The sequence below is a fragment of the Leucoraja erinacea genome, chromosome 1, assembly GCF_028641065.1.
Source record: "Leucoraja erinacea ecotype New England chromosome 1, Leri_hhj_1, whole genome shotgun sequence".
In the NCBI taxonomy this organism is placed as follows: domain Eukaryota; kingdom Metazoa; phylum Chordata; class Chondrichthyes; order Rajiformes; family Rajidae; genus Leucoraja; species Leucoraja erinaceus.
This window is the reverse complement of record NC_073377.1, coordinates 167,040,692-167,057,896: the sequence shown is the minus strand read 5'-3', so window position 1 is coordinate 167,057,896 and position 17,205 is coordinate 167,040,692. Positions and strand designations below refer to the sequence as shown.

The following is a 17,205-nucleotide window of genomic DNA, read 5'->3' as shown; positions in this document are numbered from 1 at the left end:
CAGGTGGGTGACATTAACCACGGGTTGAATGGAAAGTGAGTTTCTTCCAACATTGCATCCTATATATAAGAGGGCCCCTCTCTCCTGTGTCACATTCAGCAAACCTTCACTTAGATAGTCTACAATGTATATTTCAATCACAATTCTGGAAGATTTTGTATGTCCATAATTTACATAGAAACATAGAAAATAGATGCAGGAGGAGGCCATTCGGCCATTCGAGCCAGCACCGCCATTCATTGTGAACATGGCTGATCGTCCCCTATCAATAACCCGTGCCTGCCTTCTCCCCATATTCCTTGACTCCACTAGCCCCTAGAGCTCTATCTAACTCTCTCATAACTCCATCGAGAGACTTGACCGCCACTGCCCTCTGTGGCAGGGAATTCCATAAATTCACAACTCTCTGGGTGAAAACATTTTTTCTCACCTCAGTCTTAAATGACCTCCCCTTTATTCTAAGTCTGTGTGGCCCCTGGTTCTGGACTCTCCCAACATTGGGAACATTTTTCCTGCATCTAGCTTGTCCAGTCATTTTATAATTTTATATGTTTCTATAAGATCCCCCCTCATCCTTCTAAACTCCAGTGAATAGAAGCCTAGTCTTTTCAATATTTTAAACGAATATACAAATTTAATCGAGACAAGTTTGAGGACGTTGATTACAAACAGGACACATACAGTAAATGGCAAAGATTTCAAAGTCTGATGAAGTACAGACCACGTCTTATTAATGTAAGTGTGTGCAAACTGCAAAATATTGCTTCTGCCTGATATGAATAGGTAGTGTAAAAACTGATGATTATTGTGATCTTTACAGACAAATTGGTCTGGTTATCTTGATCCTGAAGTTGTAGCCGCAGCATCTGATGTATTCCACCGAGGACCTAATGACTGAAGTGACATTTCCTGTGCCTTCTTGTTCATTGTAGTGTGTGCAGGAGAAATATTTAATTGAAAAGCCTTGGTGGCCATTATCTCTTGCTGGAGGTCCTTTCTCTCTCTGTCTCCAACACGTTTCATTGTTCCGTATGCCCGCTCTTAATTCTTCCTCCCATCCTTCAGCAGTGATGGCTCTAAAGTAGCATTGCACACTGATTGAAGGTAGACAAAAGTGCTGGAGAAACTCAGCGGGTGAGGCAGCATCTATGGACCGAAGGAATAGGCGACGTTTCGGGTCAAGACCCTTCTTCAGACTGATGTGGGGGGCGGGGGGGGAAGAAAGGAAGAGGAGGAGACAGTAGGCTGTGGGAGAGCTGGGAAGGGGAGGGGAAGGTGGGAGAAAGCAAGGACATCCTGAAATTGGAGAAGTCAATGTTCATGTGGTGTAAACTACCCAAGCGAAATATGAGGTGCTGCTCCTCCAATTTGCGGTGGGACTCTCTCTGGCCATGGAGGAGGCCCAGGACAGAAAGGTCGGATTTGGAATGGGAGGGGGAGTTGAAGTGTTGAGCCACCGGGAGATCAGGTTGGTTATTGCAAACTGAGCAGAGGTGTTGGGCGAAGCGATCGCCAAGCTTGCGCTTGGTCAAACCGATGTAGAGCAGTTGACACCTGGAATAGCAGATGCAATAGAGAAGGTGCAGGTGAACCTCTGCCTCACCTGGAAAGACTGCTTGGGTCCTTGGATGTAGTCGAGGGGGGAGGTAAAGTGACAAGTGTAGCATTTCCTGCGGTTGCAATGGAAAGTACCAGAAGAGGGGGTGGTGTGGGTGGGAAGGGACAAATTAACTAGGGAGTTACAGAGGGAACGGTCTCTGCGGAAAGCCGAAAGGGGAGGAGATGGGAAGAGTGGTGGGATCCCGTTGGAGGTGGCGAAAGTGTCGGAGGATCATATGTTGTATGCGACGGCTGGTAGGGTGGAAGGTGAGGACAAGGGCACACTGACATCATTTGCAACATGTCCCTGTTTGCAACATGATCACATATGCTAACTCCCTTCCCAGTATGACGATTGCCACAATTACATTATGAATGCAGGCACATGCATAAGATGCCACATTAGAACTGAATGCTTGGCATGATGGATATTCTGCAGCCAAGTTTTGTTGACAGTAGTTCCAGTTACAGAAGCACTGCAGTTGTTTGCTTAAAAATGATGTGATTATGCCTGTGGAACGGCACTTGAACCCACCACCTTTTAACTTGTTGAGAGAATTAATGCTGATGATTAATTGATTATATCCAAAAATGCAATAAAATTAGTTTATCAATACTTTATATTTAATGTAATTAGGTCAAGATCCAATTGTCAAAGCCCTTAACCCCATATCATATTACCTGCCCCTACATTAAACAATTGCATTGCCAGCCATTTTGTATTAATTTGTGAATTCTGTAGAGTTTGGAATATTAGAAGTTAATACAGCACAAAACAGTACAGTGGAACCTAATTTTAGGTGCCAACTATGTAATACCGTAATCCATTCTATGTACAACCTCTAGTTTTATGTTATGAAAAGGAAGTAAGCAAGACAAGAAAAAGAAAACAATAGAAAGAGGAAAAAGTGGAAAAATAGATGGTAGAGAGTAGAAAAACGTGAAGTGTGTATATAAAAAATAAAAAAGAAAAAGAAAAAGTGGAAAGTAGAAATAGAAGAGAAGGCCCCTTAAAAGAGAATTTTTCAAATCTGTATTCGGAGATGTAGATCTATCCGCGTCATGAACTGAAATCAGCAATCTTTACGGTACCGCTGCATCACATGATTCCAAAAAGTCGATGAAAGGAGACCAACTCCTTAAGAATTGGTCATATTTATCTATTAGTCGGAGTCTCATTTCTTCAAGGCGTGCTATGTCCATCATATTCCTAATCCACATTTTAACAGTTGGTATGGTTGTATTTTTCCAAAATTTAAGTATCAATTTCTTTCCAATTATTAACCCATAATTAAAAAAAACATTTTGGTCTTTATTTAAATTGGTATCTTCTCCTATTATTCCAAATAAATACAGATATGCTGCAAAGTTTCTGCATTTGTAGAAAGAGATAGAGTTTACATTTCACATCATATTTTATCTGTTTATCAATGCCCTATATATATTTAGTTTGTAACAAACAATAAATTGTGTTTAAATATTTAATGAAGCATTCAAGTATTTGCATGTGGATATCCTCTATCAATGTTAGATTACTTTTTGATAGTTAGAGCTGGCGTGAATGCTGTGGACACATATGGAGAACATATTAATCAGGATTCCTGTGATATGAGAAGCAATATCCTACGCATAGGATCAGGCTTGCCTGTAATTTTCACATTTTAACAGCTTGCTGACATTAATGATTGAAAACAAGTATCTTGATAGCAGAAGAAAGCAACATGGGACTTTTCTAGGCAATTTCAAACAAGGAAAAGAGTAAATTTAGGGAAGGTAAAAGTTACAGAAGATTAAATGCCTCTTACCTGACCAAAGTCATCCTGTTTTGTGGGAGAAAGGCCAGAATATACCAGCAGGCGAGTTAACTCACAGTGTCCTACATAAAACAAAAATAATGCAGTGGGAAAAAAATACAAAGTTAAGAATGGATCAGTCTAATTATTATTGCATGTCACCAACTGATGCTTTACTTCAAGATTGTTTTAATCAGAATCAAATGCAATATGTCTGACTGAATTTCATTGTGTGGCTTGAGGTGAACTGGGTGAAAGTAAGGACATATGAGTACAGTTAGAGGTGGATGTTTCTTCATACAAGGACCCATCTGGTGAGTTGGCCACAGTTTAGGAATGTGTTTACCACAACTGGTGTTAGAGAACAGAAATGTTGTTGACCTCATATTTCTTAGTAATGTCTTACTGCTAATAGTTGCCTCATGGAACTATTTAAAAGATTAGCTAGGGAAATGTTATTATTACATTAAGTCTGTTCTCTAAATGGCAGTAAGGTATGAAAACTATGTTGCAATAAATGCAAAGTAATCATTATAGTAACTGCATCAATGAAACCACACAACTGTCCCTTTTATGCCTGCACTGCGGACATGTGGGGACAGAATCAGTGTCTGAGTGAGCTATTCCTTTGTAACATAGGCTTGGACAGTCAAGGTGCCCTGGACGGCAAATTTCAATTACTTAGCTTGGAAGAGGAATGAATCCACCTGGTGTTACCTTTCTATACTGTTCTGCACAAGAAATCAAAACTAAAAATGAACACACTCAAAACTGAAGCACAATATCATAACTGTGGAGATCTGAAAGAGAAACACAAATGCACTCCTGCAGGTTAGCAAGCAGCTGAGGAGAGTGAGTCAGCCTTTGCATTTTAAATCAATGACCATCCGTCAGAACTCCAAGAAGACCAAGGAGCTCATTGTAGACTTCAGGAAGTCCAGAGGTGGCACGCACACCCCCATCCACATTAACGGGACGGAGGTGGAACGTGTTTCTAGCTTCAGGTTCCTGGGAGTCAACATCTCCGATGACCTCTCTTGGACCCACAATACCTCTACTCTGATCAAGAAGGCTCATCATAGTCTCTTCTTCCTGATGGAACTGATTTAATCTGTCTCCTCAGATCCTGGTGAACTTCTACCGCTTACCATCGCGAGCATCCTTACCAACTAAATCACAGTATGGTATGGCAACTGCTCTGTCTCCGACCGGAAAGGCATTGCAGAGGGTGGTGGAAATTGCCCAACGCATCACCGGTTCCACGCTCCCCTCCATTCAGTCTGTCCAAAGCAAGCACTGTCTGCGGAGGGCGCTCAGCATCGCCAGGACTGCTCTCACCCCAACCATAGACTTGGCAGTCAAGGTGCCCTGGACGGAAATTACAATTACTTAGCTTGGAACCAGCAGGTCGAGAATCCAACAGGTGTTACCTTTCTGTACTGTACTAAACAACGAAAGCAAAACTGCCAATGAACCCCCCCCCAAAACTTATTATTTATTTTTTATTCAAATCGTTTGCTATGTCGCTCTTCAAGGGAGATGCTAAATGCATTTCGCTGTCTCTGTACTGTACACTGACAATGACAATTAAAATTGAATCTGAATCTGAATCTGAATCTGAATCTGAGAACTGTAAAATGAAAGGAAGACTTTTTAAAGCAACAACAGAGTGAGGGAAAGGGAACAGGTGGGAGGAGGGAGACGGAGTGTGTTTAGCTGTTGGGGCACAAGGAGGAGGATGAATTCTATGAAACAGTTGTAAGTGCCACTGATAATCTGATACATGGGACCATGCTGCAAGACCAATGTGGATGGCAATGGGACACATTAAGAAGCAAAGTAAAGGGGCAGAAAAAATGTATATAAGTGGTTATAACAGAGCAGCAGAGGGAAAGAGAAGTATGGAAAACCTGGTAAAGAAAGGAAGACATTCATGTTTTTGATTGTGGAAGGAAACGATAGTAAAACTCTGCTCGGATTACCACATATACCTCCTCTGCTCTGAAACTCCATTGCCAGAACCTACCATCTGAGGGTTTACATTCAACAATCATAAAGAGTGATGAAAAGGAAGGAATGTGTACTTTCATCATCAAATGATTTTGAAGTCATCCAAATCTTGAATGACAAAACATAGTTCAACCAGTTTCAATTCCAACTATACAATGTAATGTTTGGTGTGTAAACGCTGAAACATAAAAACATAACAAACCTCCCAATTTACCGCCAGACCCTACCATATGTTGCTGTGCATAGGAACGTTTGCCACTTTTAAAGTATAAACATTTTATTCTGGTAGATTTTTGTGTCCTGATGCACCATTCTCTGCATTGTTTCACCAAATGTGACCTTCTACATATGCACAAATATGATTGACAACATATTGACAACATATCTGAATGATATTATGTGGTTAAGGATAAGGGGGAAATCTTTTAGGACCGAGATGAGAAAAATATTTTTCACCCAGAGAGTGGTGAATCTCTGGAATTATCTGCCACAGAAGGTAGTTGAGGCCACAGTTCATTGGCTATATTTAAGAGGGAGTTAGATGTGGCCCTTGTGGCTAAAGGGATCAGGGGGTATGGAGAGAAGGCAGGTACGGGATACTGAGTTGGATAATCAGCCATGATCATAATGAATGGCGGTGCAGGCTCGAAGGGCCGAATGGCCTACTCCTGCACCTATTGTCTATGTTTCTATGTTAGAAGGTCAGTGTACAATATACGAACATGGGTATTGAAATAATGCCATAAGTTCAGGATATTATTATATGCATCTGTACAACAATAATCCACCATTTTACCACACCCATCATGATGTTTGAAAGAAGCATGGATAAATATTAACATAATTTAGAAAATATCAGCTAATAATATTAATATTTATCCTTTTCAAGGGGAGTGTTACAATTATTCAGCACAAGGACATAGTTCCCAGAAGTGGAGTCGCAGATAGCTTGGATGATGAAGAAAGCTATTGGAAATTCATCTTTATCAGTCAGGGAATTTAGTAGAGAGCCTGAGACGTTATGATACAGTTGTACAAGACACGTGTGAGACCGCTCTTTGAATTTTACACTCAGATTTGAACACTTTACTATAGGAAAGATGCCACTAAGCTCTATAGAGCACAGTGAAGATCTATAAGGATGTTGCCAGGACTCTGGTGCTTGAGCTAAAGGGAGAGAGATGTTAAATAGATGAGGACTAGCGCAGGATGATGAGGGGTGGTCTTATAGAGGTGTATAAGAACATAAAAGGAATAGATCGGGTTAATGCATGGAGATTTTTTTACCCAGAGTAGGGAAATCAAGAACAGAGGACACAGGTTTAAGTTGAGGAGGGGAGAGACTTAATAGGAACCTGAGGGATAACTTTGTTACATGTTGGGTGGTGGTTATATGGAAGGAGCTGCCACAGGAGCAAGTTGAAGCAGGTACTATCACAATGTTTAAAATACATTTGGACAGGTACATAGATAGGATAGCTTTAGAAGGATATGGGCCAAATGCAGGTAGATGGGACTAGTGTAGATGGGGCATATTGGTCGGCGTGGGCAACTTAGACTAAAGAGCAAGTTCCCATACTGTTTGACTCCATAACTTACTTCCTACCCACAGCAAGCAAGTAGATATGGATGGTTCGGATTGTGCCTGGCTCTTTACTAGAATAAAGCTGAGGTCTTGAATGCCATGAGTCCCTGTGCCTGGGCTTTCATGGTTAATAACCAAATGTGGTAACTTATGCAAATTAGGTGAATGCTAGCAACGAGGGCCATCTCCACAGTGGCATCTGATAGCGGATATGAGATATATTCCGCTGTGGCCTCATTAAAGAAGGAAAAGGGGAAATTTATAGTTCTTTTAGCAAATAGGGAATTCTCTAGGCCTCCGAGTTAGTAAAGGTAGCATATACATGGAAGCTGTTGCTTTAGCGAGAGCTTGTGACCTCAAGGATATAATATTCATGTAATTGTAGAAGTTGCCACTGGCAGTAGCACTCATATGTGCTGGATCTCCTTGAAAAGATTTTGAAGGCAGGTTCCACTCAAGTGAGTTCTTCATTTTATGCATTCTGCAGTGTCCTTGTTCTTTTTGTTGGATTCTCATTTTTTTTAAATGGGAGTTATAAAAGCCATCCATTACTGTCTGTGCCAGTGAACTACTTTTCCACTCAGCTGTTGCTCGCTCAGTCAGATCTCGATTTTTAGAGCAACACACAAACTACTGGAGGAACTCAGTGGGTCAGATAGTATCTGTGGAGGTAGAGGGGTGGTCAGCGTTTCAGTTCAATCATTCCTCTGCCTCCACATGTACTGTCTGATTTACTGAGTTCCACCAGCAGTTGGTATTTTGCTCCAGATTAAAGTGCTGCACACGCTGTCCTTTGTACCTCTTGCTTCCAAAAAATTCCAATCACCCTCATGCACAATACTTCCAGAATCCATTTGTTAAAATGCAACCAATCCATTTTCAAAAGAGCTTCCCCTGTATATTATGGCTATGCAGAGTATTGCAGAACATGTCCCTCCTCATTGTCATCAAGCAACCTGTGGAGCTGAACAGTATTTCCCAATAACATGTAGGCGGTGTTGGGCTTGCTGCTGCTGCCTGATATTCTCTGATTTCTGCCTGTAAAAATCATATCCACAATTGCCCTTACTGATCTTTTCTTGATACATACCCATAGAAGGTCTTTCAATCAGTTTTTATTTATAGATTTTTATTCATTTTTGTGATCTGGGTATTACTGGCTTTATTGCCTACCCCTAACTATCCCTTAAGAAGAGCCACTGCACTTTTAGGTTAAAAATACTCACACAGTGATGTTGGGTAGGGAGTTCCTGTGACGATAATGGACTGGTGATATATTTCAGGATGTGCAATTTGGAAGGGAAATGGCAGGTTTTTATGTGTCCGCTGTCCTTGCCTTTATTGGTCGGAGTAGTTGAGAGTTTGAGAGATGCTGTCAGAGTAGCTTGGATGATGGTGTACACTGTAAACACTGTGTACTGGTAGTGGTGATATCTATGTGATGGAATACCGATCAAATGGATTGCTTTGTCCTGGATGATGTTGAAGGTCTTGAGTTCTTTGTACAGCACATATCACAGCAAGTAATGAGTACAGGAGCTTCCCTTGATGGAAATCAAACTCTACACAAAATCCCCCATACATGTGAAAAATATTTTTCAAGCTAGTACTAACAATAAATTGATTCATGGCATTTATTGATGACTTGATATGGTACACATTCCATTAACTTAATTGTGGGTGGTGACTAGTCAAGTCAAGTCAAGTCATTTTTATTTCTATAGCACATTTAAAAAACAACTCTTGTTGGCCAAAGTGCTTTACATTGGTGGAGGTACTAACGTTATACAGCATTGGTTCAGAGATTAAGTACATACATAAATACATACATATAGCCCTCACTCAGAGGACATGAAGAAAGGCTTGAGAGTAAAGATGAGTTTTAAGTCTTGACTTAAAGGAGTTGATGGAGGGGGCAGTTCTGATGGGAAGGGGGATGTTGTTCCACAGACTAGGAGCTGCAACCGCAAAGGCACGGTCGCCCTTGAGCTTATGCCTAGTCGGCCGATCAATGTAATCAAAGAAAATTCAATGAAATTAAAGAATAATAGCAAATGTATGCAGAGTGATACAATATGGGCTACTATGGAAGACTGATGTTCCTGACTTGCGGAAAAATCAATTCACAGGAATAGAACTCGTACATAACCTGGGAGTTACTCGGATTCCATTACGCTCCTGAATGGTCTATCATGAAAAGGCCATAAGGTGTGAGGTGATGAGTCACTTACTATAGGATATATGATTTCTGAAATCTTTGTAGCGGTGGTGTTTATGTGGCCAGATGAGTTGTGTTTCTACCACCCTTCTGATGGTGAAGGTAGAGATTTTTGACTGAACATTATTGAAAGAAAATAAATATTTTTCCAAGTCAGGATGCAGTGTGACTTGGAAAGGAATTTACAGACAGTAGCATTTCCAAGCACCTGCTCAAGTGACCTTCATAACTTCCTGTGAATAAGAAGGAAAGCTGTTTGCATCATTAGTCAGGCTTGGTTGCAAACATTTCTTGGTCCCTGGTATTGTGCATGCAGGATGCTGGATGGCAGGTGGCATTTCCTGCAGCAGCTGTGTCCCATACAGGGCTTTTCTTCCATTTCAGATACAGGTGGAGGTATATACAAACATACCAAAGGTCAAATGAGTTGGACACCATTGGATGTGAAACTGATGCCCCTTCACAAATCCCCCAGAAATAATGGGACATACTTCTTTATACGCTGTGATTTAAAATTGTATTGTATTGTATTGTATTCAAATTTATTGTCATTGTCTCAATTTGAGACCACGAAATGAATTTCCCTTACAGGCAGTATCATTAAAAAAAATCACAAAAAAATAAATAAATAATAAATAAATAATAAAACATATTAAAAATAAAATTGAAATTGAATTAAAAAAAAAAAAGCCATAATATGTTCCATTAAACCTCACAGGCAGTGGACACATCGGCACATTACATTTGGAAGTATTTGATATCCCAACAGTTTATTTGTGGCCAGCATAGGAAGCGATATTTCCGGTAACTCTAGCCCTGTAAAAGTACTGAAATAAGCTGGGTGACATCCAACGCTGAACTCCAGTGAACTTTACCGAAGAATACTCGGTACTTAGCAAGCCAGACAGTGCCACTATTGAGTCAGGGGTCTTAACGAAATGAAGACCCGTTATTTATCTGTCCCCTTCCTCCTTACTACTATTTTTGCAGGGTTCCCTTCAATGTTTCTTCTCTTCCCCAAAGACCATACTGGCAGAATATTTCCATATTTAAAATGGGATAATATCTTCGTTGAAATTTCAGACAAATCCGGTAATAATTCCTTTGGTTTCATCCCATGTAATAATTTTAGACCCCAGTCATTGGATGCTAGATGAGCAACAGTTTATTTTCCTTGGGTGATGAAGGCTTCAAAAGGGGAATTCCTTTGGTAGTATATGTTAATGGCTGCAGTAATATGGACAACCTAAATCCAAGCGCTGTCTGAAATTCACACGGTGCAAAGCCAAGGTGATACAGACACACGCCGCGATGAACAGGAAGGTTGGCGCTGTAATTAAGATGGTTAAGGAGTATAGACAACTTTTAAGAAGCCAGCCAACTCTTGAGAAGCCAGAGCTACACGGCAGTGAAGCTCGGCGTACATTGAACATTGCCGGTCGGTTATCCCTGCTTCTGAAAACTACTTACGTTTTTTCCCCCCCAAATGAGTCAATGAAATTCACCGGTCAGCACCGGCTACAATCTACGAGAACCTAAGGGGACCTTCGACCTCCTGGCAACCCACTAGGACGTCCTGGCGACCCACCTACGGCACGAGAATTCTCGCTACTCTCCATGGCGTCTTCATTTCAGTCGCCGTTAATTTATCAACATGTTGAAAAATTTGTGTCGACCATAATGAGGCTGTGACTAGTTCCCAGAATACGGGAACTCTTCACGATCATGAAGGCGACTCTCCGGCAACCACCCGCGAACATGTGGCGACCATATGGCGACCGCATGGTCTCCTGCAGTCACCTAAAAAGCCGCCTAAAAAGTAACATAAGTGGGACAGGCCCATCGCGGTGCAGGCTCAAAGGGCCGAATGGCCTACTCCTGCACCTAATTTCTATGTAACTACTCCCTATCAGTGCTGCTTTGTGTGCAGTCCGATCAGAGCCACCATTAAGAGGGCACATGAGATCCTGATTTAGGTGCAGGTCAAACTTACCATTCCCTCCAATAACTGCACATGAAATGTGTTTGTCTCTGTTAAAACTGCACACCAATGAGTGTGTAATATTAGACATACTTACAGTCATAGTTGAAGAGAAAGGCAGTGCACAAAATAGATGAGCAATGTACATTGCTTTAATTTATTTTGGACGTTTAAATTGTCTAAACATTGGAAGTAAAAGAATTTGACATTTCACAAAGTGACATCCTCAGAAGATGCTCATTTTACATCACAATAGACAATAGGTGCAGGAGTAGGCCATTTGGCCCTTCGAGCCAGCACCGCCATTCAATGTGATCACGGCTGATCATCCCCAATCAGTACCCCGTTCCTGCCTTCTCCCCATATCCCCTGACTCCGCTATTTTTAAGAGCCCTATCTATCTCTCTCTTGAAAGCATCCACAGGATTCAGTAGCTTCAGCATACCTTTTTCCTTGAATTGTGATGCAAATGAGTTAGTTGTTAAATAACTTGTTATCCGTCAAGTATAAATGATGAATGAGTGTGGCCGAGGTTTATGGAAAACCAATTTATACCATCAGAAACATGGACAAGTAGATCTCAAGGGTATAATATGTAACTAGAGAGGGATGAATAGCATTGCAAATGTTAAATGTAATTGCCTTGGAATATACACGCACTTGATCAAATATAATCTTTTTTTCTAACATGTTATTTGCACATAGAGCATAAATATGTGACTTTAGAATGAATAAATTAGAAACGTAGAAAATAGGTGCAGGAATTAGGCCATTCGGCACTTCAAGCCAGCACCGCCATTCAATATGATCATGGCTGATTATTCAATATCAGTTCCCTGTTCCTCTTTTATCCTCATATCGCTTGATTCTGTTAGCCCTAAGAACTATATCAAATTCTCTTGAAAACATCCAGTGAATTGGCCTCCACTGCCTGCTGTGGCAGAGAATTCCGCAGATTCACAACTCTCTGGGTGAAAACGTTTTTCCTCATCTCAGTCCTAAATAGAAACATAGAAAATAGGTGCAGGAGTAGGCCATTCGGCCCTTTGAGCCTGCACCGCCATTCAATATGATCATGGCTGATTATCCAACTCAGTATCCTGTACTGAGCTACCCCTTATTATTAAACTGTGATCCCTGATTCTGAACACCCCCAACATCGGGAACATTTTTCCTGCATCTAGCCTGTCCTATCCTTTGAGAATTTTATTTTTCTATAAGATCTCCTCTCATCCTTCTAAATTCCAGTGGATATAAGCCTAGTCGATCCGTTCTTTCAACATATGTCAATCTGCAACTGTGAATAAAATATTCCATGCCACCCATGCAACTTTAAACATTCTTACGTTACAAGAGGAGAATAGTTTGGGTGTAAACATGTGTTAACTGTCCATTGTTTTAGATCAACTCCTGAAAAAAAAAAATAATCGCAAACAATAGTCAGATCTCATCAAATCCAGGTCTGATAATTAAATTGAGAATGGAAAATAAAATGAACTTTTCAAAATACTAATAATACATAAAATGTAGAGAAACATTATATAAATAAATGACTAACATGGACAGCAAATGCAGCTCAGTATCTCTGATTTCAGTGCAATCCTGAACGGTTGACGTTACATTCAATAGACAATAGGTGCAGGAGTAGGCCATTCGGCCCTTCGAGCCAGCACCACCATTCAATGTGATCATGGCTGATCATCACCAATCAGTACCCCGTTCCTGCCTTCTCCCTATATCCCCCGACTCCATTATTTTTAAGAGCCCTATCTAGCTCTCTCTTGAAAGCATCCAGAGAACCTGCCTCCACCGCCCTCTGAGGCAGAGAATTCCACAGATTCACCACTCTCTGTGAGAAAAAGTGTTTCCTTGTCTCCGTTCTAAATGGTTTACTCCTTATTCTTGAAGTGGCCCCTGATTCTGGACTCCCCCAACATCGGGAACATGTTTCCTGCCTCTAGCGGGTCGAAGCCCTTAACAATCTTATATGTTTCAATGAGATACCCTCTCATCCTTCTAAATCCAGAGTGTACAAGCCCAGCTGCTCCATTCTCTCAGCATTCCTCCTTATGGTTGTTAAAAAAAAGTAATTTTAGCTGTAAATCATCAAAAAGTGTTTGTTTTTTTTGCTGGAGTACATATATCTTTTACACAAGTAAAGAAAAACATGAAATTATATATTTTTATTCGTGTGTATCGCAGCCAAAACCTAGTTACACCTCACCTTGAGATGCTGCCCAGTGCAATGCATTGTCCCCTTGGCTGTCACAGACCTGGAGACTGGCTCCCTTCCTCATCAGGTGGCAACAGAGGGCAATGTGTCCGAACTGCGAAGCTAATATCAACGGAGTGCATCCTCTCTGATCCCTCTCATCCGGCGAGACGCCAGCTTGTAACAATATGTCTACGGCAGTGATGTGCCCCTTCACTGCAGCCCAATGAATAGGTCGCTGCACCGGCTCGCAGCGGGTGGGAAGATTTACAGGAAGCCTCGGCACCAAGTAACTCAGGAGAGACGCCGATCCTGTGAGCGCTGCCCAGTGCACAAGAGTGTGCCCTTTCTCATCGTACTCACTCAGAACTTGCACATCTTCTAGCTCTGCTAATTTCCCCAAACCCGTCACATTCCTAGAAAAAACAAACAAATATTGTCTTCAATACTTTTAATACTAATCGTTGCAATTGTACTTAATTCTGAGCATCTGAGTCATTTTCAGTAAACACTGCAGATAGACCTGAATTATTTATAAAGACACTTTCTGTATACACGATTTCTGTATACACTTTCTGTATACATGTCTGAAGAAGGGTTTCTGCCCGAAACGTTCCCTATTTCCTTCGCTCCATAGATGCTGCTGCACCCGCTGAGTGTCTCCAGCTTTTTTGTGTAACCTTCTGTATACACGACTTCTTTCCGAACGCAACTGCAACTTGTTATCAGAGTTAGACAAAGGTGCTGGTGAAACTCAGCGGGTGCACCAGCTGATTGCATGACGGTCTGGTTCTATGGAGCGAAGGAGATAGGCAACGTTTCGGGCCGAAACCCCTTCTTGTTCTCACTACATGTTAATGAAGGACATGGCCAGGAAACCTTGCAGGCGAGAACGAAAGTAAATGCAGAGAAATATAAATAAACGGTTAAACGAGGAAAAGGGAAACCAGGTTTACGAATGGGCAGCAGTACTCACCCGGTTACTAGAGCAGGGACTATGTGCTGCCAGTTGTGCCCAGTTTGCAGTCCTTGAGCACCGCCGCTCCGGGCTCTTTTGCATCCACTGTTCTGGGTGGAAGGGCGGCGAGCCACCAGCATGTCTGCAACTGAACTCGTCCGAGCTCCTCTAGTGTCTTTGGTGCACCTTCAGCACAAGTGGGTGTAAGCGGTCCGAGACCATTGTGTAAAGTACAGCCGGAGTCCTGTTGTAAATCCTTGAAAACAAGATGCCGCCTGGTACTGTGCAAAGATCCTATAGGATCTGCTATAGGATCTTTGGTACTGTGTGTGTGTGCACTAACATTGACAAGAAAGGACTGAGGAGGATTGCACCTTTTGTTGTTTAAACACCCGATGGCAGATCGGGGAGGTTTACCTGGTCTGCCCTCTCCCGGTAACCAGAGGCTCCACAATGTAATGGTCTCAGCTCCCAGGCCAAAGAGTAATCAGACGAGGTAACTTTATATTCAAGGAGGAACTGCAGATGCTGGAAAATCGAAGGTAGACAAAAGTGCTGGAGAAACTCAGCGGGTGCAGCAGCATCTATGGAGCGAAGGAAATACGTTTCGGGCCGAAACCCTTGGGTTTCGGCCCGAAACGTTGCCTATTTCCTTCGCTCCATAGATGCTGCCGCACCCGATATATACATAGTTTATGTAGTTCAGAGCTTATTTGAGGTTGTAGTGTATTTAATAGCTGAATGGCTATAGGGAAGAAGCTGTTCCTGGACTTGGTTGTTATAGCTTTCAGGCTCCTGTACCTTCTTCCCGATGGCAGGGGTGAAATGTGTGTGTGGCCAGGGTGTTGTGTGTCTCTGAATATGCTGGCTGGCGTTTTGAGGCAGCAACTGCAGTAAATCCCTTCGATGGTGGGGAGTTCAGAACCCGTGATGGACTGGGCAGTGACTGGGAGGACTTTTTACAGTCTTCTTCGCTCCTGGGCATTCAAGTTGTCGAACCAGACCGTCATGCAAATCAGTCAGTATGCTCTCCACTGTACACCTGTAGAAGTTCAAGAGAATCCTCTCCGACATACCAAATGTCAAAGATATTCGTGCACTGACAACTCTCTTAGCTTGCCTTTTGTATTCAATGAATTTGGATGTTCAATTATTAGCACCGTTACAGCACTTTTCTTCGAGGCAAAGGTACAATCTTGTCCTTTTCACTTAGAAACATAGAAACATAGAAATTAGGTGCAGGAGTAGGCCATTCGGCCCTTCGAGCCTGCACCGCCATTCAATATGATCATGGCTGATCATCCAACTCAGTATCCCGTACCTGCCTTCTCTCCATACCCTCTGATCCCCTTAGCCACATGGGCCACATCTAACTCCCTCTTAAATATAGCCAATGAACTGGCCTCGACTACCCTCTGTGGCAGAGAGTTACAGAGATTCACCACTCTCTGTGTGAAAAAAGTTCTTCTCATCTCGGTTTTAAAGGATTTCCCCCTTATCCTTAAGCTGTGACCCCTTGTCCTGGACTTCCCCAACATCGGGAGCAATCTTCCTGCATCTAGCCTGTCCAACCCCTTAAGAATTTTGTAAGTTTCTATAAGATCCCCTCTCAATCTCCTAAATGCTAGAGACTATAAACCAATTCTATCCAGTCTTTCATCATCAGACAGTCCTGACATCCCAGGAATCAGTCTGGTGAACCTTCTCTGCACTCCCTCTATGGCAATAATGTCCTTCCTCAGATTTGGAGACCACTTACTTTTGGATCCTGATGATGTCAAGTTATGTTAGCTGAAGCTTCTCAGACACTTCATTTGCCCGGTGCCTTGCCAAGATCACCACTCTTTAGCTACATATTTATACAGTGAGGATAAAACCTGGGTGTACATCATCGGGCCAGAGACATGGTGGGTGGATGGGTGGGTGGTGCTGGTTGCACAAAGGAGTCAATCTGCGTACAGGAACCAATCTGAATGTGGCTCCATCCTGGAGTGTCGTTATTAAAATCGGCGTGCTAAGAGTGTTCAATGATGGGCAATTTGGAATAACTTGGTCAATACTGTGCTAACACACAGGGGACGATGTGACTTGATAGGAACATGTTGAAGAAATCATAACCGTAATTGCCGGTCGAATTTCCAGAGTGATCCATTGGACTTGGAAAAGTTTACACTCATGTTCGACTCCAGTCAACAATTGGTTTTGAGGCATGTAAAACCAATAAGAAAGCAGTATTATGCCTCTGAACCTCTGTGTAGGATGACAAAATGTATACCCTACAGAATATTACTTGTGAACAATTATTAAGGACAAGGACAAACAGACTTAAAAACAGTTTTTACCCCACTGCTATAAAGGCACTAAATGTAGCCGCCAAGGAACGCAGGGGCGATACATACTAAGGGGACTGTGGTACACTGTGAAATCGACAGAAGGGTGGAGGGTTGGGTGTTTATCCGTGCTATTTTCATGATATTTATTTTAGTTGTTTATCTTTTAATATTTTACCTTGTATGTATCGTTAGCTTTTAGAAATGTTTGAATGGTGCACTGACTGGCTGACATTTTTAAATTTTGTTGTACATGGTTCATGTTACAATGACAATAAAGAAACTATTCTATTCTATTCTATTCTATTCTATTCTATTCTATTGCTTTAAGTATATCGCCCTTTTAAGAATAGGACATTACAGTGGCTGCCTCACAGCACTAGAGACTTTGGTTCAATCCTGACCTTGGGTCATGTCTGTGTGTGGAGTTTACACATTCAACATGTGACTATATGGGTTTCCTCTGAGTGCTCCAGTTTCCTTTCACATTCCAAAGATTGCCGACTGACTCCCTTAACT

General features: G+C 41.9%; 1 protein-coding gene and 1 long non-coding RNA gene across 3 annotated transcripts in view; one reads left to right on the top strand and one right to left on the bottom strand.

Annotated features, from left to right (window-relative positions):
- Positions 1-14,840, bottom strand: part of LOC129704438 (uncharacterized) — a 39,251-nt gene extending 24,411 nt beyond the window's left edge. For both annotated transcript variants that reach the window (XM_055647519.1, XM_055647509.1), the window contains exons 1-3: positions 14,375-14,840; positions 13,411-13,814; positions 3,405-3,475 (exon numbers count right to left, since the gene is read on the bottom strand). In XM_055647519.1, the coding sequence (XP_055503494.1) occupies positions 3,405-3,475; positions 13,411-13,814; positions 14,375-14,496 (597 nt within the window). In that variant the 5' untranslated portion in view covers positions 14,497-14,840. The remainder of the gene's footprint in view (positions 1-3,404; positions 3,476-13,410; positions 13,815-14,374) is intronic.
- LOC129704449 (uncharacterized) overlaps positions 1-17,205 on the top strand; it is a 71,723-nt gene that overhangs the window by 38,725 nt on the left and 15,793 nt on the right. The gene's annotated exons all lie outside the window — the stretch shown is intronic.